We start from the raw sequence: 20,589 nt of genomic DNA, 5'->3' as shown, positions 1-20,589 counted from the left end.
AGCTACAAATATCATTACCAAATGAGCGAAACTATTATTGGACTATCTCTGATGTGACAGGTTCACGCGAAGTTAAGAGAGAAGCTCTTATAATATTGGGCCCAAAGTAAGAATTATTGAAATTAAAGACTGTTAAACTAAAGCATTATTCATAAAATTGTCGTAAAAGCCATTCACTCATTCCAAAGCTCTTTTCTCATAACTCTTCGCTCGACTTCCTCTCGAAACTGTAGCTATGCTCTACTGTCCCTATTGCTTAGCTTCAAGCACTGACGCCAATGCAGTAGTTGTAGCCAAGCTGGAGGTTAGAGCATGAGGCGTCGATGCTGGGGTTCCACTTGCGGAAGTCGTTGAAGGAAATATTCTTTGCCTGGGTGATGGTCCAGCAGTTGTCACCCTCGACGACGTGGTAGCATGCGTTGCAGTTGGGGGCGATATCGTCGGATGTGGGAGCTGGGCACACGGGTTCGGTGGATTCCTTGAGGGCGACGCATACTAGTTCCCCAGGGTACAGGTTTGAGCAGTCTTTGGCGACTTGGGGGTTCATGGAGTAGCTTGGGGGGTGTTAGTGGGTGATTAAAAGAGGAGAGATGTTAGGTAGAAACCTACAATTGGTCCAAAGTGAAGGCATTGTTGAACTTGCTGATGATACCTAAGCAAGTATCACCAGATACGACGGAGTAGGTCGTCTTGCCTGAGATGCGAGATATATTAGTTACCGACTTAAGTATTATAACCAGGCAACATGGGAGCAATGTATCGAGCAGATATCACGTACAGTTCTCAACGTAACCCTGGCGGGGAAATAGCTCAGTGGGAAAGGCGAGGACCTGGTTAGCGGCGAGAGCCAGAACGGAGACGATGGCGGTGATGGCGAACATGGTGGTTAATTGATTGATTAATATTTGTGATTGTAGATTATTAAATATATATATATATATATATTGCAGTAGGTTGCATGTATGAGTGATCGTGGCGAGGATGAGATCTTTCATGAGGTCGATGAAGTGACTCTTATATACACAACCTTAAAAAACTTCTCACGAGACGTAACGAGACACCACGATGAGTTGGGCTTACCTTGGCACCTAACCGGCTTTTGTTTGCCCGCCTTATTCAGGTTGAATTATTCATATGACCATAGACCGCATATACATGGTCGCAAGCCACTGCTATGGCTCTATCGTATGTAATCTTGACATAGTGTGGGGATCGATCCTGCGTCGTAAAGACTAGTTGACCTGGTCCTGAGGTATAGTGGTGAGTTTGTATGTAGTGTGTAATCTCTTCTCAACACACTCATTAACACAATCATTTCGGGTTACGGATACGGGGTATCACGAGGTCACGCAGACATCTACGAATCGCCCAACTTACCTATATATATCGCTCTCCTTCGGCAGCCAATGCCGCATCTCCCGCAACGCCAAAATAGCCAATGGTGAAAGGTATTTTAGGTATTAAGACTGACCAGTCATATAACATACATAGTAATAGCCTATAGCATACCTGTTATAATAATGTTGCTTCTAAACCTGCTCAGCCGAATTGCATTCCCCGCTCAAGCTGAGAAAAGAAACAAATAGAAGGATGACATGATGGCAACATGATGTTGCAATTTGCGAGACTAAGTATGTACATACCCAACCTAGCTTTAACCATCAGGGTTATATTCGACGAGGGGTAAGGTAAGGTAAGGTAAGGTCAAGTCAGGTCAGCCTCACCACCTCGCATACATACACACTACGTATGTAATAAAGCCCAAGTAGTCCTATGCGACATCGCATGGAGAGGTAGAAATACATACACTACATAAGAACGTATGGCATGGCATGGCCTGGCCTCTGGGATGATGACCCGATGTTCTCGAAGGGGCTCTCGAGACCCCGTACTCCGGTCGATGTAACTAACCCTGACCCATGCTCCCCCGGCTTCTCCCGGTAGGACTGGATCTGACCTGTATGTACATAGTAGACTACATAATGTAGTGTAGTTACATACATAGCGTTCTCGAAACTTCAGGCAATGGATAGGGACAGAGATATAGCTCCCCGCAGTCAGGTACGATGTAGTATCCCCCCTTCCACATACGGGTATCTACATACATCTTCTATCTAAGTTGGTAGAGCTGAGCTCGTCGCGCCACCTACATACGCCGCCTCGCACCCGACGACAAACATGACCCGCCCACCCTCTACTCGTACCCACGCGGAGTCTTTATTATTGGACACATGTACGACGACAACATACTCTCCTCATCTGTACGACGATGAAAATAAGAAAAGCAAATCTAATTTATCCGTCTGAGTCAGCTTGCTTCGCAACTTTGCTACGAGTTTCGCTAGTTACACATACAAAGCAAGAAATAAAAGAAGAAAAGCGTCGTAAAGACGTCGGCTGTTAGTGGATTGGTATGGAATCGATACAAAGATACCTTATGGTTCGTGATATGCAGTCAACCTCGTATTTGCCTTGGTATCGTGCATACATCACTCATCACTCGCCCGTACGTTAGATTGCTGGTCACCGCCCGTTCTGCCTGCTACTCAGGTTGGCCAGCGAAAAAGTACGTTATTACGGTATATCATCTTATTTACCTTCCTACCTTGCTATGTAACGTTAACTATTTAAGACTGCACATTCCGAGATTTACTCCCGATTTCTTAGCCTAACTCAACCTCGCCTATAGAGATTGTTGACAGTAGCTATCTAGGTTTTATGATATGAGGGAATTGGATTGAATTCAGCTATAGATCTAGTTATTAGGCTCCAATCTGAATCTATCGTATAGCTGAGCTAGACCAAAGCCCCTGTAGCACAATAGCAAAACAGTAGCAAAGCAACAATCCTGCTTTGCAGCAATGCGCATCCTCTAGATCTGACTCGCCCATCTATTTTCCATTCCACCACTATTGCCAAACGTACCTAGGTATTTACGGTTCCATGTAATGACTTGACTTATCCTACCGCAGGTGAAACTGAAAGCACAGGTACCTACGAAAGTAATTGTCGAACATCGTCTAGGCGACCTGTTTCTTTTTGTTCTCTGGCCTTGTCTTGAAAAGCTAGACTGACTAGCTCCCGTTTTTTTGCTTGGATGTTGAGAACGCGTTCCTCCACGCTATCCTCCATGACCAGCTTCCAGACCGTCGACTCGCGTGTTTGGCCGAGCCGATGCACACGGTCGATGGCTTGATCCTCGATAGCCGGTGCCCACCCTGTTTCGCAGTTAGCAGAATGAACTTGATAAAGCGTCTGTGAGGTAAACTTACAAGAGTCTACAAGTATAACTGTATCAGCAGCTACCAGGTTCAAGCCGACGCCACTTGCAGCCAGACTGGCGAGCAAGATACGCGTGCTCGGGTCGTTATTCAAGGCTTCTATCGATTGGTCACGCCGAGCCGCTGTCATCCAGCCTTCAAGGCGGCAGTATTTATATCCGATCTCATCTAGTAATTTTGAGATAACTTCAAGGAAGGAAGTCCATTGCGAGAATACAACAATCTTGGATTCTGGATCTTCGAGCCTTGCTTTTAAGATCTTCTCCAGAGCTTCTGTTTTTGAGCTGCGCGTGTCACCGTTAAATCTGTTCTCAACGTTCACCGGTTCGAGTCCAACAATAGCCTCCAAGGTCAACGGTTGGCGGCACATTGGGCACCTAGTATCTCTTTCGAGGGCCCTCGCGATGCAAGGCTTCCCGAAACGGTGCTTGCACGCCGTGATGACAGGCTCATGGATGCTGATTGCATCTGTACAGATAGGGCATTCTTCACCTTCATTATTGGCAGTTAAAAGAGCCTGCTGCAGAACCTGGAGGTTCTCCGGAGTGAAATCAACAATTTTCTTGCTTTCGAGAGGTCTTAAGACATCCTTCACCCGACCTCCACACAACGTCCAATGACAGCATCTATGACCTAGTGGTTAGCTAGAACAGACTGGGGTGATCCCACTGTGGTAATATGCTCAAGACAGTATAGTAGGCACTTACAGTTGCCTCAGGCGCAGGAGTTTCTCTAGGACACTCGTGAATCGTATCTGGGGGCCTTGCCGGTTGTTTCGATGTTCCCTTCTGCGTTGATACGCTTCTAATGCTTCCGTAGTTTCCGAACTAATAGCCTATTGTTAGTGATTATGTATGTGGCCTGAGAATGGATCCTGGCCCTTACAGTAAAGCATCATATCTAACCCTCTCATCATCTCTAAATTTAATACGGTGGATATATTCGGTTTTAGAAGGCAGCTTCAAGTCAACAAACTTCATATCCTTCCTCCGGCGAAGACAGAGATCTCGAGTCAATGACTGGAATAGCTGTTTGGCGAGCTTAAATTTATCGCTCACCCCACCTTCTTCGCCATTCGATAGAGGTTTATCGATTAGGTTTACGAAGAATGTAGTCTCTTCAATGCCTCCAGTCATTCTTAGGAACTTCAGAGCCGATAAGAAGTCCTTGGGCGAATTGACGCTACAGGGGACAGGTTAGCGTCATCGCCCAAACAATTGAAAGTAAGTCATATTAAAACAGACTTACATTGGTGTGCCAGTCAACATCCAACGAGATTTAGCCTTCAGCTGGAATGCAGCCTTGGCCCTGGAAGTCGAAAAATTCCTGATAGCATGAGCCTCATCCAGGACAACCCGATGCCACTCTACTGAAAGCAATATTCGCTTACTAGCCTGATCGTTGCGTAGTTTGTCATAGGTTGTGATAACAACGTCATGGTTCAGCAGGTCGTTCTTAGAATATGCACCAGCTTTATGGTACCTAAAGATACGGGGGCGTTGATCCTCCTTTACGTGTCGTTCGAACTGCTGTTCCCAGTTGCTCATGACACTTACCGGTGCAACAATTAGGGTTGGACCCTCACTGAAACCGCTCGTCATAATCAAGCTTATGACCTGGAGAGTCTTTCCCAGGCCCATGTCGTCGGCAAGCACACCACCCGAGACTAGTTTCGGTGGTGTGCTTGTAATATGGTTGGACACCAGATTGAGGAACTTGCCGTTACTATGGCGCTTCCACAGCTGGACAACTTCCTTTGATCCCATGGTGGGAAGTTGTGGATTCTCTTTGGCTACCATCCAAGCTAATCCCTGTAATAACTGTTAGTATGCCCTATAAAACACGAAGTTGATGCGTCTTACTTGGAGCTGATACGGCAACAGTGTTGACTCGACGCTTGTAGGCTGGGCCGCCTTAGGTAGTTTAGAAAGGGAGTCTTCGTCCAGTGCAAACATATCAACGGAACTAAGATCACCTCTGAATCGCACAGCTTCGCTGTCCGCCGCTAACTCTTGGAGCGACTGTTGCTGCTCTCCCTCTCCATCTTCAGCCCCTAAGCCCACAGTAGATGCGTTGCATCTTAGACGCATAGCGGCATTCCTTTGGGCTTCCGCCTCCTTCCTAGTAGTCTTGAGCTGTGTAGCTTTCAAAAGTTTATCTGCTTTCAACTTCTCCTCTAACAAAACACGACTTGTAGGGTCGCCAGTGCCGTAAAAAATTAGACGAACAGGACAATTAAAAGTTTCCTTCTCGCCTGTGAGAATACCTTCTAGGATGATATCGCCTCTGTCGATATACGGCGCAAGCTTTTCAGCAAGTTTGGCAGGCAAGTGCCCAATCTGATTCCGCATGGCATTATCAACGCGGATGGCATTGCTGTCATAGGGGTTGCCTGGGTCGCGGTTGCAGAGGACCTTCTCGCCGGGATTTACAACCCCGTCATAATATCGAACGCCTACGATTTTGTTGTCCAAAGTTCCATAGAGTTCATATGAAGAAAATGGATCTTCATTGTTTTGACTCGGGTCGGGAACGCCATTATCATCATCGTCGTCATCAACCACGATCCACGATGATCTCGGTGCGGGCCGATTAGCGTGACCAAGAGAGGATGGAGGAGCTGAGGGATGAGGATAGGAATTTTGGGAACTTTGGGAACCAGGAGCTTGACTTGAGGATTGTGCAGAAGTTCCATCGTTATGGCGGGCGGATTTGGATAGGGGTTCTCCTGCCGGATATGCAGTAGGGCGACGCTTTGCCGGCGCCATCGTAGCTAAAACTAGCCGAAAATAACAAGGGCAGTATGTACGTTGTAAGTCGTTCTGTCAAACAAATTCAATCCGAATTTGAGAACCGAATACGGTTTAGCCTGTCTCATCTAGGTCACATCAATATATCTTGCAATTGATTGCTCTTTCCAGAGAACAAGAAAATAATTTAGCATTTGCAGAATGATATTAGCTTCGACGCGCAAACAGTAAACTTTACAAACGCGACTGCCCTAGGTTAAAGTCTTACGAAACTAAGCATCTCGTACTCACGTGATAATTCATCAAAGGGCCCCTGCAGCTACAGCAATAGCTATGACGCATATATGAGATGATCAGGTAGTTGCATTACATGAAGATCTCATTAACAGTAACGACAAGCCTTGAGCGTTGCTTCCTTTAGGCTGTTTAATAGTCTGCTTACGTGTAGGTATTCGGTGTATAAGACATACATGTATGTTCTGTTTTGGCCTCACCTACCTATTCCGGATTAATTGGCCAACGAGAGGACGGATATGCATGTACATTGTACTTAGGTACATAAGGATTTCCCGATATGTATCATGCAAGCCATGTAGGTACTTCTTTGCGGATGCCGTATGTGTTGTACAGCGGATATCGGCACAGTTCCCAGTACAGTAAACAAACAGTACGGCAAAGTGAAGGTCTCATCATCAACACCCGACGAATGAAACAACATGGCGATGGTGCAATCCGAGCTAGGCCAAATCAACATGATAGAACAATGCTAATATTGCGAAAAGAGCCGCAAAAGCACGACTTTTCTTCTTTTTTCAACTTCACTTCATCCAGTCTCTTAACTCTTAACTACTCTCTCGAATTTCGAACTGATACATAGAAACGCAAGTTTGATTTATTATCATACATCAACTCTTTCTACATATTACTCCCTCTAAGGAACATGAAGTACCTAGGTACTTAAATCCCTTTATCGACATTCATATAGAACTGGATTCTATGTGACATTATTCTACGAACAGCCAAAATCTCCGTCAAGTTGACGATAACCCAATCTTGCTTCGCCAGGGAAAACAACCAAACCATGATCCCAGAGCCTCCCCAAAAACTCCATACACCTGCTTCGTAATATCATCATAGCTTACAAGTGTTCTAGTCCTGTACTCGTTTCCCATGCTCTGAATAGTGGCCGCACTTGGAAATATGCGTCATCTTTCCCGTCTTAACGTCGAAGATGTTGCAGCCGTTCTTGGCCACATTCGGCGGGGTGTATACTATTAACGTCAGCCAAGTGGCACGAAATATTCCGCTCGAAAGGGGGACCTACGGTGTAGGGAGACGGCGTAGTCGCTACCCTCATTGGACATGCGATGCAGTCCAAGTTCGTCCGCCATATAGGCTACGGCATTCTCCTTGCGCACCGTTTCCGATTTGAGCTGCATCGGTTTCTTGTTGTCGCCGTCGGGAAAGTCGTATCGAGTCTCGGTAAGGTTACCGCGGAGAATCTTCATCAGGCAATGAGCCTTACCATGGTCATGGATCGGACTACCCTTCCCTGGAGTCCAAACTAGCACGAGCTGGCTCGGTTAGTACAACATTTTACGAACATCTGGCAATCCGACCAGAGGCAGGGCGCTATGACTTACCAAGTTTGCGTTGCCGTTCCCCTCGTCGACGAGATTTCTGGTATATGCCATATTGGCGTCTGCTAGTGCATACTTGGACCACTCCTTTTCGTTAGAGATATATCGATCCATCATATGTGTTAAGTGGTCTACGTTCACATCGTCAGAAGTCAACCCGGAAGATGGTCCCAATTCCTCCTTGATGGATTGGACAAGTTGCTCGAAGCGATCCATTGCGATGGTTTAATTCGGATTTCCTAGGATAAACTATTTTTATCTAATGATACTGAATATGGAATTAGGATGCTTTCGGATGAAAGAGTTCTAGGGTTCTAGGTGAATGAAGATTATCGCGGGAGTTGGTTTATAAAAGATACGGGAGGAGACCAGCGGTGTCAGAACCTCTCTAGGACCTTGGATTATTGTGGCCTTCCAACTCCGCTTTTCCTTCACAGATGAATACCGTCGGTTGCGCTGCCGATCGCCGGAGACAGAATCACCTGCAGTTTCTCTTATCGTTACGAAGACTGAAATGGAAGGACAGATCAGGCGATAACTAATACAATCCTTTGTGATTGGCCAAACTTAGTTCCGACACGGATGCTGGTACGTAATCGGGGCCTGCTCTCCCCTTTCTCCAATCCATTTCCTAAGCTCTCGGCGCAAATTTAGCCTGGTAATTCGGTTTCTAGAAGAACACCGCGAAGACTGGTTCTTCAAAACAAGGGTATTAAACATCAGAGCCTCCTGAGACATTTTTTCTTGACCTTGAAAGAAGTAGCGATTGTATATCTTACTACCTAAGTCAAGAAAAAACAAATTTGAAATAGTAAGGTCTAACCGAAAGAACCGGCCCACCGAAGCCCCGCCAAAGGGGTGAATCCCTACATATGTCCATACTGCTTCGTTCGCCGACCACGGTTCCCTAGAAAGAGAAACGTGGCTCGATGAGACATCGGACGCCATGAGAACCTTAAGCGCCATGGGTATTGCAACATGATAAACGATTTAAGACGGTTCAATCCTACAACTTACGGAATGTGTCGAAGAACTTGGAAGTTTATCTGCATCTTTGATACCGATGCCATCATAAAATCACTCTTTTTTATCCATCTCGGGTTTAAGGTTACCTACCCCTCGTCACACTTGTTCAACACACCTGGCTAGCAGTCAATCTCGGGGTAAAGCCCGATAGAGTCTTTGGGGTGCATATGTATTTTGCATCACACCGGTTATTAATTTGAAGGGCCGCGTCCCACGTCGCAAATGAATCAAAACAGGCCTCGGTAGGCGTACGACCTTCGGTAGGTATTTTGGCATATCATGTCGCATCAGATCTGCATAAATTGCCCAGTAACCCATATTTCCATCAGTTCCGAGATAAAACTATTCGTTTATACCCATCCCTCCATATTCTATGTGTTTTTACAGGTGGTGGTCATATTCATTACTATCCTAGCCCTTGAGGTATCTATACCTGCATTGTTATAGGGAAGCCGGTATTTACAATGGGATAGGGTCGAGAATAGATAGAATACAATCAATCTACTCATTGAATCTTTACTATTTACCTGCGTTCCCTAGTGCATGACTGTCATCATAAGCAGAATTGTATTTTATTCTTCGCATTAGTCCTGGGCGGTATAACAAGCCCTTTTAATCAGCCATCCTTTTTTACAGGGACTTTTTCATCAATTACAGTCGTAGACCTATCTTAACCGTCTTGACAGCCTGACAAGCGGGCTGTGATTGCTGTCCTAGCTCTTCTCGGCTCATGGTGAAATCTCTACAACAACGGAACGTAGGAGAAAGCGTAGTATATAACCAACTACTACTAACACTTTATTGACAACTGATATCTAGCCGTTGCTTGAAACCGCCTGGTCCGCGCATCCCAGTTTAGGCCAATACGGCGTAGTGTATGTACCTAGACGAGAGATAACTTGTACCGTCGCTGATCCTAACGGATGACTGGACAGGAGAAAGCGGAAAACTCCTGTCCGAGTGCAAGTAAATCCAGGCCGCATGTCACTTGGTTGACAACATTCAATCTCTTCATTGCCAGCTCATCCGGACATGCCGAGTTCGAAAAGTTTAAGTAGTAAACATATTTCTTTAAGTAAGCCATCTGAAGGCATTTTCGACGGTGATATAAGATAAAGCTAGCCTGGTCGCTTGTGAACCCAACATATAAATTAGACCTTGGTTGTGCCGTTTGTATGGATAGATTTTAAGACAGAATCGTATATCTTCGGTAGATTAATGTAGTTAATTCTACATCAAGGTACATGTAGACATTGTTTCTTTATATGGTGTTATTATCGGATGTTATATCTCGATCTCTAGTCCTGTCGATACCACTATAGGGATCATATCAGTACTCAACGTTTTTGGTATATTCTTAAGTAGGCACATACTATTTATATCTAAACGTTTCTTCAACACTGGTGGTAGTTATTTGTATTACTTACTTCAACTTCTTCAGTGGTAGGTTCTATACAGAGAGCTTGTAAGTACACAACGCTCCTAGCCTTTACTAGCTATGAACTGACGCATGTACGTTGGTCCTTATAAGTTATTCATACAGTTCATTTATTGCTCCGTGTTTGTAGCCATAGCTTTGGAACTGGCAAGCGTGCCCGCAGGTGTAAAATTCGCGAAGAAGTGTCATGTCTCACTATGATTCTAGTGTTTCTGAGGTGATCTCGTGGAACCTTTCTATCTAAAGGCCTTAAACCCACGTAGGATAGACAGATAGTATAACCTCGTCGAACAGACTTCACTTACATATGAATGAATATAAGCCCAAAGTACACTACAGGCCATATCACTTTTATTTTTCATTTGACGCGATTAAACATTCTCGAAGTAGAACTCGTAGGTACTGTTCTCATTCCCAACAGCTTTATTTAATCACGTCCCATAACAGAACGCACAAATCCATACGTCCCGCTACTTAGCTTTATTAGATACTATTAATAAACCCCCGTAGCTATACGGTAGCTAGTATTATTAATCCCGAGGGTATATGCCAGTCATTATAGAAAACACAACAGTAAAATTCTGGCTGACGTAACTTAAATATCTCATATTAACGAAAAGCAGGTATAGACTACTGTTTTACATTACCAGTTTTCTCATAGGAGTAGATAGTTCATCTTGAATACGATTGTCCTTGTAAGTGTCAATTGATGGTAAATATGGTCATTAGGAATGAGTGAAAACCGGAACTCCTTGTATATGATGAGATACCGATAGGCCAGAGGATCGTTTTCATCATTTCCGAACTAATCACCATACTACTACTTCGTCATGATATAGCATATGATTGACTTCTTTAAGACAGACCATAGTCGCAGGCCACGGCAGGAAAATAAGTAAATCTTTGCCACGATAAAACTCCCGGGGCGAAAGGATCGTGATGCAACGGTGTCTCGCCTCACCCCGCAGCTTGTTGGCTCCGACCAATAGAAACTGCGTAGCTTGCTCGATCAAGCTTCTATCCTATGCAGAGCCAAGCCTGTTGCTTCTCAAGTAATCATTGCCTGCTCGCGTCGCACAACACAGTATTATTGAAACTTTGCCTGTCTTCGATCGTACACGCCGGACTAAATGCTCCCTATGCTAAGAACAACTTCGTACTCGCATCGTTTCTTCTTACCGTCATATGAATAAATGATATATTATCTAGGTTAGTACCTGGAAGGTAAGAGGAGGAAGCGAACCATTCGACCTCACTCCACGACTCACTTCCAAATTTACCTACCTTAGGTAGGTATGCTGGTATGTAAGAAAGCTACACAGGGTATCCGAACAAAGCCTCGTCGTCCTAGATAATTTACACAATGCCAATCCTGCAGCCACGTCTAACTACTTCTAGTCTTAATTTCCTCGTGACAGGAACCCATCTCGATCGTCTTACAAGGCATTACGTCTACGGTTCGTAATCCGTGCGTGTAGCAATGCAGCGTCATAGATCGTTTTTAAGAGGCACAGTACAACTTCGGGTAGTATCCTAACCTCCATTCTTACCTAATATATTCATCAATTCGCCATTCAGTTTCGAAATAGGTAGCGTAAAGAACCCGTTTGAACCCTCCACTTGCTAACTCGCATGTAAGTGCTAAATAGTTATTTCCGGAGCAATGGTTCGTCGGCCATGTAACAGTCCACGCGAGCGATCGGGCATCTGGATCTTATAGGTTGTTTGCGCTTCGTGTTTCATGCTCGCAGATGCAAGGAGGGTGCCAAAATCCTGCTTCAGTGATACGTGGAGTACTCAGTGAGCATTGGACGGCGGTTTTTCTACTTCAACCCATACAGACAAGATAGTTGCTTTTATGATAGGTTCGTAGTCTTCAGGCACCCGTGCCTATCAACGTCACCACTTTCTCACACCCGCTAGCCTCCCCGCATATTATCCTGCATTAACAAAGGAACCCCACCATCGTCATCCAAGCCTAGCCTAGACCTCGAAGGTGTATCGGATACTTTTTTTTGTGCGTCGACTGTCCATAGTTTAAAACTCCAATGGGGTCCTCCTTTTCTTCATCTTCTTAAACCTCCTGCTGTTCTTCCTTGCATTCCTCGTAGGGATATTTTTGGGATTTAAGTTGTAGTGTTCGAATAATAAAATCCACAATCCGTCGTCCCATTTTTACGGTTTACCACCTCCATCTTACCTCGCTCACTTATACGAACCGATCGTAAGCTAAAGCTACAGCCACGATGGAGCGAATTCATCATAGTATGTGAACACTTCATTTTGGATTGTGGGCACATGGATGAAGACGTTGGAACACATACTAATTTATCTACCTATTAGTAAACCCGTTCGCAAAGCGCGATACCCACACAAAGAATACTATCATTACTTGGTATGTGTAACGCCGTTTCGTCATGAATGAAGCTAATTTATTTACAGTATGTCATGACTAACATCTGTTTTGTATACTCACTTACTCGGAAAGCGAGGACGAATTCCGAAGTATGATTCTGACTCGTTATAGACAAGGTGTTGACGACCATCACCTGGTTGCTGTCGATCGTCGTCTCGGTCTACTATACTATCCATTCGCCCCATGACGGCGTCTGGCCTCGCCGGAAAATATGGCACCAGAACGATGCGTATCATACGGCGTTCCGGATGAACTATATTATCGCTAGCATCTATTGGTAAGGCACAGTCGTATACTTCCCTTTATCACGAGATAGTCAATCTGACATATCCTAGGATTGTACTGTTCATACTCCAGGCTGGCTACATCGTCCACCTCTTCTCTGGCACCGTCGAGCGCGTGAACGAAGCATGCTCAGTGGGAAGCCACTTCATCGTGAACAACCTGTTCCACTTCGCTTTCGTGATGCTTTTCGTGCGCTCCCTGTTCGGCTGGGCCGAGCTGTTCATTATTCTCAACTTCATTAATCTAACTTCGCTGTACTTCCGCCACCTCGGATACGCTCGCTTCATCCACTATCCTGTTGTCTCGGGGCCGCTGGCGTGGACGTTCGTTGCGATCTACTGGAACGGCGCTATCATGGTTCCTCACCCGGATTCGCTTGTTGCACGTATTTTCGGTAACATCTTTATCTGGTCGATCCTAGCGTACGGTCTGTTTTACATTGTTATCTACAAGGTGAGTCTTACCAATAGCTTTCTTAGTATGTGTACAGGGTTCTAACATTCCCTAGGATTACACCATGGGCTTCAACCTGAGCGTCCTATCAGCAGCAATTGGTGTTTCCCAGTTCCTCCGACAAGTTATTGCGTTCCAGTGGATATTCGCCTTCATTATCATGGCGATTCTCTTCGTAGCGACTATTGTAGTTGCCGTGCCTGCCGGAAGAAATGCAAAATTCGCGACGGCGCACAATGGTGATACTGAGCGAGCTCCGCTCCTTGGTGAGAATAATTAAGAGAAATCCGTAGGATGAGATCCTGAGAATTATCTCTTATGAGTGATGCGCTGGTTGTCGAAAAGGGGATTGTGCCAATGAATAAAACTGTGTTCGTTTGAAGAATGTGTGATGTCGCATCCTATCATTTCGGGTGTTTTTATTTTTATATTTTTTTTGTTTTGTTTTGATTGATGCGACGGCGTTGGTATCGGGTTAGATATGGAGAGCGAGATGTTCAAGTCACCAGCACCAGTTAAACTAACAATTCTTCCGTTGTATCAGTCATCATCAACCATAGCATCCCGTAGGTAAAAAAGAGATCCTAATTTATATCTCATCAATCATAACATTGACGGTTACATTGACGGTTAGAAATACATGTGGAGCGTGGAATAACAATAATTGAACCAGTTGATTTTTACTGTAAATCGGCGATTAGATTAGGTCATCGTCTTGGTCTCTTTATAATAACATCTAGGTATCTTTTTATCATTTCACGGATTAGCAGCACTCGATGCACCATGACGTCTCTTAGAAAATTTCCATTTTCATTCGGCGTCGGCACTGATATATGTCAGATCTCCAGGATTTATAAAATAATAGCCCAGAAAAAAGGCTCTAATTTCATTCATCGCCTCCTCACTAAAGACGAGATAAACTCCATTCGGGGCGCGTCTCATGTCCTCGAACCCATCTACTCGCGCCGGTACCTTCCGGAGCCTGAGCTGTTTCCAAATGGAAATATCGAGGAAGAGATTCCTGCAGTAGCGACTGCGGCTAGATTTATGGCTGGAAGGTCGGTATAGCACTGTACAAGAGCTTGCTTCGATGAAATTGACTTACATATAAATATATCAGATGGGCCGCAAAGGAAGCAGTAATAAAATCCTGCAGTGCCCACAGGGTCAGCTTTCACGATATCGTAATTACCTACGAACATCAGCTAGCCGAGTCGCCAAAGGAGCAAGCAATTTCGCCTTTAGATTTCCAGGAAATAAGATCGCTGAGACAAACGGGCCGACCTGTGGCCATTATCAAGGGTCACGGCACTGGGGATATGTATGGGCGCATCAGTATCAGCCATGATGGAGACTATGCGGTTGCTACGTGCGTGACGTTCTGGGACGAACCGAGTCCTGAGGCGAGCAAGATAAATGGTGACATATCCGAAGTAGATTAAATTGGCGGTTGGCAGCAGACTGCATAAATAGTCGGTTCTCGGGTCTGTTGGTGAGAATATACTCTACTTTCGATATGAGTATCCGATTTGGCGATATATTGTTGATGCTGCTATAATTACGTATATACACTCAAATCCTACATGTACATGTAGGCATCAAAACATATTGCATTAGGTACATCCTTTTATTAAATTACCTACCTAGGTACAGAAAGCAAAACCTTAAAATCTTAGTAATTAAATTAAATACTTCAATGTTCGTAGCATCATACGAACCGCAGCATGTTCCAAATGTGATATGAACTTAACGAACTTACTCCGCACTGCAGTTACAAGGGGTTTGTCCTACCCCTCTAAAATTCAGACAGTAGTTTCTAATTGCCAAAGCCCAAAGCCTAAAGTGAATGACGCAACCAACCCCAATACTTACTTCTTTCTTCAAATCATGTCTTACACTAGCAACCCGCCCCGCAACGATTGAACGGCCTTTTCTATTAGCGGATATAAGACTAAATAACCGATCGAGCTTTCATGCGAACAAGTCGTGTTGTGGCACAATTACATCCCTTGAGCCTACGAACAAACGACTGCTTGGCGCAATGGTAGCGCGCGGTCCTCCTAAAAATAACGTATATCGTCATCTTTAGGCAGTGAAAGACTGAGGTTGCGGGTTCGAGTCCCGTGGTGGTCGCAATACTTTTTGCAAATATTTGGGTTTATTTTATTTTATTCATTTAGCAAGTATTGTTCTTTTGTAACTTGCTGTTTACATTTTTGTTTGTACAGCTTGCTTGCATTGAGAACTCATACGACAAACTCTTGTGAGACGTTCATGCTATGTCCCGGCGAAGGGTCAATGCTCCTTTTGATTTCTTCTCCATTGTTAAGAACAGTGCAGCTAATGTGGCCCACTACATATACAAAGTTGCAGCTACATAGGTAATATACTTCAATGTCTACTTACATAAGGTTACTATTAAATGATTCTACGTATTTATTATTTATTATTTTTTATTTGATAATAGAAAGTCAGAACGTTAAATTGGTGGTCGACAGGTACCTAATTGTAGATAAATATTGTAGATAAATGCAACATTAAGATCAGGAAGGATCGAATATCTGATATGCCTATATTATATTAGGTAGGTGTAATCCGTACCTAGGACATTAAAGTTTAGAGCCGCAGCAAGGTTCCGATCACTTAAACAAACTCCACCACATTTCTTCCAAATGCTGTTCTCGTCTTGATCCTAGCACTTGTATCGCACCATACTTTGTTCAAAGAGCCTAGAGTAGATATTTAAATTCAATTGATCCCCTTTTTTAGTCACCATGGCTACCGACGTGGATCTGCCAAAAAGGCAAATTACACCCGTACCCATTCCTGTTCTTCCTGTCTCTGTTCCCCAGAAACGACCTCTCGAAGACGACTACGCGCCCCCCGTCTCCTCCCCTCTTAATCCCAACCCTGACCTAAAACCTAACAAGTCCCAGTCGCATGACGACGTACTCGCCATGGCGCGTGAGAAACCTGCTAGAAGTAAAAAAGATGCCCTGAAGAAGCGAGAGTCCAAAGTTGGACTAGGTGTCGACAGCTCCAGAGCTACACCCGATCCCAAGATTAAGGAACTCCCTCCGAATGAGTCTTCGCCTTTGCGTTACAAACTAGCACCTCCACGGCCCTCTGATTTCGAAACCGCCCGAGGCCCAGTCTTTACTCCCCATCACGAAGTTACCGCCCCGGATGGTTCTACCATCCAATTCTACGAGACCTCCGAACAGTACGTCGCATTTTATACTGCACTGTTCCTACCGCTTGCTAACCTACGCGTAGTGTTTTTAACAAGAAGAGCTTCCATTACCTACATTGCATAGCCGACCCGGCTTTCCCTTCCTCATTCTACTACCGACAGACCGAACCCGAACCGTACGGTGCCCACATTAGCTTCGAAGATGCTGCTACGCACATGTACATGGACCAATTAGGGCGGCACATAACGACAGATAAAGGATTTCGGACGGCGAGGGCTAATGTTGCCGTGCGCCAGGGCCGTTGGTATTGGGAATGTAAAATTACGAGAGGTACTATCAAGAGCAATGTGGATGGAAGCGTCGAATCGCATGGCCACGTGCGTATAGGATTCGCGAGACGGGAAGCTTCGCTGGACGCGCCGGTCGGGTTTGACGCCTACAGCTACGGTATCAGAGACGTGCAGGGTCAGAAGGTTCATATGTCACGGCCTAAAGACTTCTTCCCGCCCGGCGAAGAAATTAAGGAGGGTGACGTGATCGGACTCGAGATCCAGCTGCCGTCAGAGCATCTTCACAGAAAGGTCGTGCAAGGCCAATACAATCCAGCCGTAGACTTACTCGACGAGGAAGACCCGATCATGGAGGCGGCCAATATCGTCCGGGACCGAATACCCATCCGCTTCAAGCAACACATCTACTTGGAGAAAATTGACTACCACACGACTAAGGAGCTCGAGGACCTCATGAACCCGTCGCCTGCAGGACCCTCGGGCACCATCGGTAGCAGACTTCCTGATAGGCCTAATCCAAACCACCAGGTCCCGGCTCTACGTACGCTGCCTAATTCCTGTATCCGCGTATACAAGAACGGCGTGCTAATAGGTACCCCCTTCACTGACTTGCTCGCCTTTCTGCCCCCGGCCTCCAAACCCCAGGTTCAGGTTGGTGCCCGCGAGGGAATGGACGACGGCATGGCAGGGTACTATCCTGCAATCAGTGTGTTTCGGGGCGGTGCTGCCGAAGTCAACTTCGGCCCGCAGTTCTGGTATCCGCCTCCCGAGTTCCTCGATTCCGATGGAGACGGCGACGTGGACATGGTAGATGCGGACACTGTTACAGTAGCAGTTTTCTCAGCGCCGTCGAATGGATCCCTGGATAAGATCCGGCCTGTAGCAGAGCGTTACGACGAGCAGATTGTCGAGGATGTGGTTGCGGATATAGTGGACGAAGTCGACTTCTGGATGCGGGACGGTGCCCGCGTTATTGACCGTACTGGAGGTAGAGATGCCAAGGCCGAGACTACGGCGGGGATTGCCCCTGGTAGAGAGGAGATCAAAGAGCTCGTCCAGGACGACTAGCATGCGTTGCGGCGCGGCTCTACGGTTCCTGTTATTGGTCGCCGGGCTTCTCTTAGGTTGTCGCGGTTTGGTTGATGGAGGGCCCATCTTACGGGTTGAATGCGAGGGAGGGGTGAGAGCCTAGATGATATGAGGGTGCCGACGTATGAATTTGTTGGGAGAGGAGTGGCCAGGCTATTTCGAGTCTTGACCTTCGCATGCGGAGCGTAGGCTCGTGTGGCTACCTACCTACCTAAGCTACCAACACGGCTGCGCGGTAATGAGGCCTCCTAGATATCAGGCTAAGAAAGGAGTTCGTCTCGCGAAGAGATTAGCAGAGAAGAGAAGCATATGCGAAGGAGTTCGCCTTTGTTTGCATGTCGATGCTTAGATGCAGATAAGCTAGGCCTACGGATTAAGGGAAATACCCCAATTGTAATTTGATTTTGATTTTGATTCTGATTCTGATTCTGATTCTGATTCGCCTGATTTAAACAGTTTCCTGATGCGTCTCTTATGTACGGCGCTGGTTATGAAGGAAGTAGCTGGCTGACGGGTATAGAATATCGTGTTTGTAGGGGAAGTTGGCTCCGTCTGTCCCCACGGGCTCTTCCAGAGTTCATTCCCCTATTGGACCGCGACCCATTGGACCGAATGGACTACAATATTAGATCACACAAGACTGTCTGCCACGATGCTATATCATTCGTATTATCATTACTCATATCTACCTAAACATCATTCCTTCCGTTTTCGCTTTCCGCAAATCAAATCGCAACGTCCCATACCAGAATTCTTATTCCTAGATGTATAGGTATACATATCGACCAAACCGGGTATCTATCTCCATCATGTACCTATCTATCGTAACTCGTGTAACCCGTCCTATCGTGTAGTTTGCTTTCGTGTCCTCATAGCAACCCCTTGCGCTTCTTGCCCTCCCCTCTTTTTTCGGGTTCTTTTTTCCTATGGCGAGCCTTTTTGGATAGAGAAAACTGACAGCGGTATGTGTCACCTGCTCACCACCACTCTTCTTGTCCCCCTAAGACGCCGGGGCAGATACAGACACTGTCGGCTGCTGCCGCAGCTGATCCGGCACTCCTTCAATACGAGGCACATCTCCATTGGCCTCAGTATTCCCACCCTCCTTCGTTCCCTCCACTAACACTTCCGCTTCCACCTCTCTCTCCGCCCCTGCCCCCTCGCTAGCCTCTCTCTCCAACCTTGTCTCACGCCCCCTCTTATAGCAATACCATAGCGCGGACAGCAAAAGAAACACCGCAATGCTCCATAGCACATTCGTGCCCACAAATGCCGGCCACCGCGTCTTCAACACATTCACGATGCCCTTGAGCAAGCCCACTACAGCACCCGGCTTCGTCACCAATTCTAGGAGATTACTCGAACCAAGCAGCTTCTTCGCCGCATCGCCCTTACTTCCCCTTGTAGCACTCATCACCTCCGCACCCTTCAATCCTTGCGCCTCCGCAGCCACAGCCAGGAGTTCCGGCGCTAGCGACGAGGTGAGTTTTTCAGGGAGTTGGGCGACGAGCTTCTTCAGGCTAGATGGGAGTTTATCGTAAGATTTGGCCAGAATTCCGTCTCGGTCCTCAATCAAGCCGACTAGGTCGTTGTATGCGGTGGGTACCCCGTTGACTAGGTCCTTGAGAACCTGGGTGAATTTGCGCAGGGTCTCGGCGGATTCGCGCGAGAGGCTGAAGGCCTTGTTGTCGATGGAGGCGGCGAGGTTGAGGTCCTCGAGGACGCGGGCGATATCTGTTTCTTCTTTGCTGACTTCGCGTTCGGAGGGGGAGGGGGAGAGGGATGTGGGTGTGGAGGAAGAAGGGGGTACGGAGAGGTGTTGGGTAGGTTTGCGTCGGAGAGATATGTTGCGCGAGAGGGAGGTGACGAAGGAGAAGCGCTTGGGTTTATGATCATGTTTATCGCCGTCGTGCTTGTCCTTGTCCTTGCCCCTATGCTTCTCCTTAGTAGGGACGTCCTGCTTGCTCTCATCTTTGCTGGCAACACTAGAATCGTCGCTGTCTAGCTCGATGACAGGCGTCTTGATGCGCGGAGGCAAAGGTGGTGGCGTTTCGTCGCCGTCGCCGATACTGATATTGCTATCTGATGGGGAGGTCAGGCGCTCGAGAAACTTCTCATCCTCTAGGTCGAGAATAGGCATACCCTCAGTACGCTCCAAGATAATCTCGGGCGAGCTAATAGACTCGGGGTGAATAGCATCGGCGCTAGATTTGACAGCATCACCCTTGGGCTTTTGCTCCTTTCCCTTGCCCTTATCTTTTTCCTTCTCTAGTTTCTGCTTCTCAGTCTTCTCATCCTGGTGTTTCTTAAGTTTCTTGTATGTAAAGAACTCGAGCATGTTTGACGAGTGTATGACGAGGTCGGGAGGTAAAATATGTTTTTCAAAATTAGAAGAAGAGAAAATAAGGAGAAAGAAGGATGGATAAAAGATGAATTGGTCTCCAATTGCTGCAGAGGGGTAGCCTGGTAACTTAATACCTCCAAGCCTGTTTTGTCCTTTTATATCGGATCATAAATGATTGGCTAATACGTTGCGATGTAAGATGCGTACATGTACTCAGCAAGGGAAGAAGGGAAGCTTACCTAAGTATGTACCGAAGTCTTGGCTTAGCGGGAATGATACCATCATTGCATAGCCACAATTAGCTGTGGCAAGAGCTTTATAGAACAGGTTAGGTACCTTACCTAAATGCATGCAGGTATACATACATAGGTACCTAGGCCTAC

At 46.1% G+C, this 20,589-nt stretch overlaps 7 protein-coding genes and 1 non-coding gene across 8 annotated transcripts; 4 read left to right on the top strand and 4 right to left on the bottom strand.

Annotated features, from left to right (window-relative positions):
• Positions 1–262: 262 nt before the first annotated feature.
• On the bottom strand, positions 263–881 carry F4813DRAFT_389750 (carbohydrate-binding module family 50 protein; the record flags this gene model as incomplete). Its single annotated transcript, XM_049246892.1, has 3 exons — positions 263–554; positions 610–694; positions 779–881. 3 exons carry the CDS (start codon positions 879–881, stop codon positions 263–265), a joined length of 480 nt encoding a protein of 159 aa, XP_049099534.1.
• A 1,834-nt stretch (positions 882–2,715) lies between these two features.
• F4813DRAFT_360472 (SNF2 family N-terminal domain-containing protein) lies at positions 2,716–6,479 on the bottom strand. Its single transcript, XM_049243422.1, has 6 exons — positions 5,144–6,479; positions 4,530–5,092; positions 4,167–4,463; positions 3,989–4,108; positions 3,273–3,907; positions 2,716–3,218 (listed from the first exon to the last, which is right to left on the bottom strand). The coding sequence occupies exons 1-6, from the start codon at positions 6,047–6,049 to the stop codon at positions 2,995–2,997; spliced, it is 2,745 nt and encodes a 914-aa protein (XP_049099533.1). The 5' UTR covers positions 6,050–6,479; the 3' UTR covers positions 2,716–2,994.
• A 377-nt stretch (positions 6,480–6,856) lies between these two features.
• On the bottom strand, positions 6,857–8,062 carry F4813DRAFT_81429 (cysteine dioxygenase type I). The gene is made up of 3 exons (XM_049248927.1): positions 7,675–8,062; positions 7,356–7,605; positions 6,857–7,302 (listed from the first exon to the last, which is right to left on the bottom strand). Exons 1-3 carry the CDS (start codon positions 7,885–7,887, stop codon positions 7,181–7,183), a joined length of 585 nt encoding a protein of 194 aa, XP_049099532.1. The 5' UTR covers positions 7,888–8,062; the 3' UTR covers positions 6,857–7,180.
• Positions 8,063–12,381: 4,319 nt separating this feature from the next.
• Positions 12,382–13,569, top strand: F4813DRAFT_389747 (DUF1774-domain-containing protein; the record flags this gene model as incomplete). Its single annotated transcript, XM_049246891.1, has 4 exons — positions 12,382–12,400; positions 12,663–12,828; positions 12,887–13,289; positions 13,345–13,569. The coding sequence occupies 4 exons, from the start codon at positions 12,382–12,384 to the stop codon at positions 13,567–13,569; spliced, it is 813 nt and encodes a 270-aa protein (XP_049099531.1).
• A 503-nt stretch (positions 13,570–14,072) lies between these two features.
• F4813DRAFT_389746 (uncharacterized protein) lies at positions 14,073–14,731 on the top strand (the record flags this gene model as incomplete). The annotated part of the gene is made up of 2 exons (XM_049246890.1): positions 14,073–14,347; positions 14,410–14,731. 2 exons carry the CDS (start codon positions 14,073–14,075, stop codon positions 14,729–14,731), a joined length of 597 nt encoding a protein of 198 aa, XP_049099530.1.
• A 585-nt stretch (positions 14,732–15,316) lies between these two features.
• F4813DRAFT_t75 lies at positions 15,317–15,422 on the top strand. Its single transcript has one exon. It is a non-coding gene; the product is annotated as a tRNA-Arg (tRNA).
• Positions 15,423–15,921: 499 nt separating this feature from the next.
• Positions 15,922–18,481, top strand: F4813DRAFT_360460 (uncharacterized protein). Its single transcript, XM_049243421.1, has 2 exons — positions 15,922–16,512; positions 16,566–18,481. Exons 1-2 carry the CDS (start codon positions 16,064–16,066, stop codon positions 17,839–17,841), a joined length of 1,725 nt encoding a protein of 574 aa, XP_049099529.1. The 5' UTR covers positions 15,922–16,063; the 3' UTR covers positions 17,842–18,481.
• F4813DRAFT_360458 (uncharacterized protein) lies at positions 18,482–20,462 on the bottom strand. Its single transcript, XM_049243420.1, has one exon. The coding sequence runs from the start codon at positions 20,198–20,200 to the stop codon at positions 18,863–18,865; it is 1,338 nt and encodes a 445-aa protein (XP_049099528.1). The 5' UTR covers positions 20,201–20,462; the 3' UTR covers positions 18,482–18,862.
• Between the last annotated feature and the right edge of the window lie 127 nt (positions 20,463–20,589).

Source organism: Daldinia decipiens (assembly GCF_022478715.1).
Source record: "Daldinia decipiens strain CBS 113046 unplaced genomic scaffold F4813scaffold_17, whole genome shotgun sequence".
NCBI classification, from domain to species: Eukaryota; Fungi; Ascomycota; class Sordariomycetes; order Xylariales; family Hypoxylaceae; genus Daldinia; species Daldinia decipiens.
Note: the sequence above shows the minus strand (reverse complement) of the source record. Positions and strands in the feature narration are given on the sequence as shown.

Excerpts from the sequence above, each read along its gene's own strand:
- F4813DRAFT_360458 (XM_049243420.1), bottom strand. The coding sequence starts at position 20,200 with ATGCTCGAGTTCTTTACATACAAGAAACTTAAGAAACACCAGGATGAG.
- F4813DRAFT_360472 (XM_049243422.1), bottom strand. The coding sequence starts at position 6,049 with ATGGCGCCGGCAAAGCGTCGCCCTACTGCATATCCGGCAGGAGAACCC. Across the intron at positions 5,093-5,143 it reads TGTTGCCGTATCAGCTCCAA|GGATTAGCTTGGATGGTAGC; the intron begins GTAAGACGCATC and ends CAGTTATTACAG. Across the intron at positions 4,464-4,529 it reads ATGTTGACTGGCACACCAAT|CGTCAATTCGCCCAAGGACT; the intron begins GTAAGTCTGTTT and ends TGTCCCCTGTAG.
- F4813DRAFT_360460 (XM_049243421.1), top strand. The coding sequence starts at position 16,064 with ATGGCTACCGACGTGGATCTGCCAAAAAGGCAAATTACACCCGTACCC. Across the intron at positions 16,513-16,565 it reads TTCTACGAGACCTCCGAACA|TGTTTTTAACAAGAAGAGCT; the intron begins GTACGTCGCATT and ends ACCTACGCGTAG.
- F4813DRAFT_81429 (XM_049248927.1), bottom strand. The coding sequence starts at position 7,887 with ATGGATCGCTTCGAGCAACTTGTCCAATCCATCAAGGAGGAATTGGGA. Across the intron at positions 7,606-7,674 it reads GGAACGGCAACGCAAACTTG|CTCGTGCTAGTTTGGACTCC; the intron begins GTAAGTCATAGC and ends TAACCGAGCCAG. Across the intron at positions 7,303-7,355 it reads CTACGCCGTCTCCCTACACC|TATACACCCCGCCGAATGTG; the intron begins GTAGGTCCCCCT and ends TGACGTTAATAG.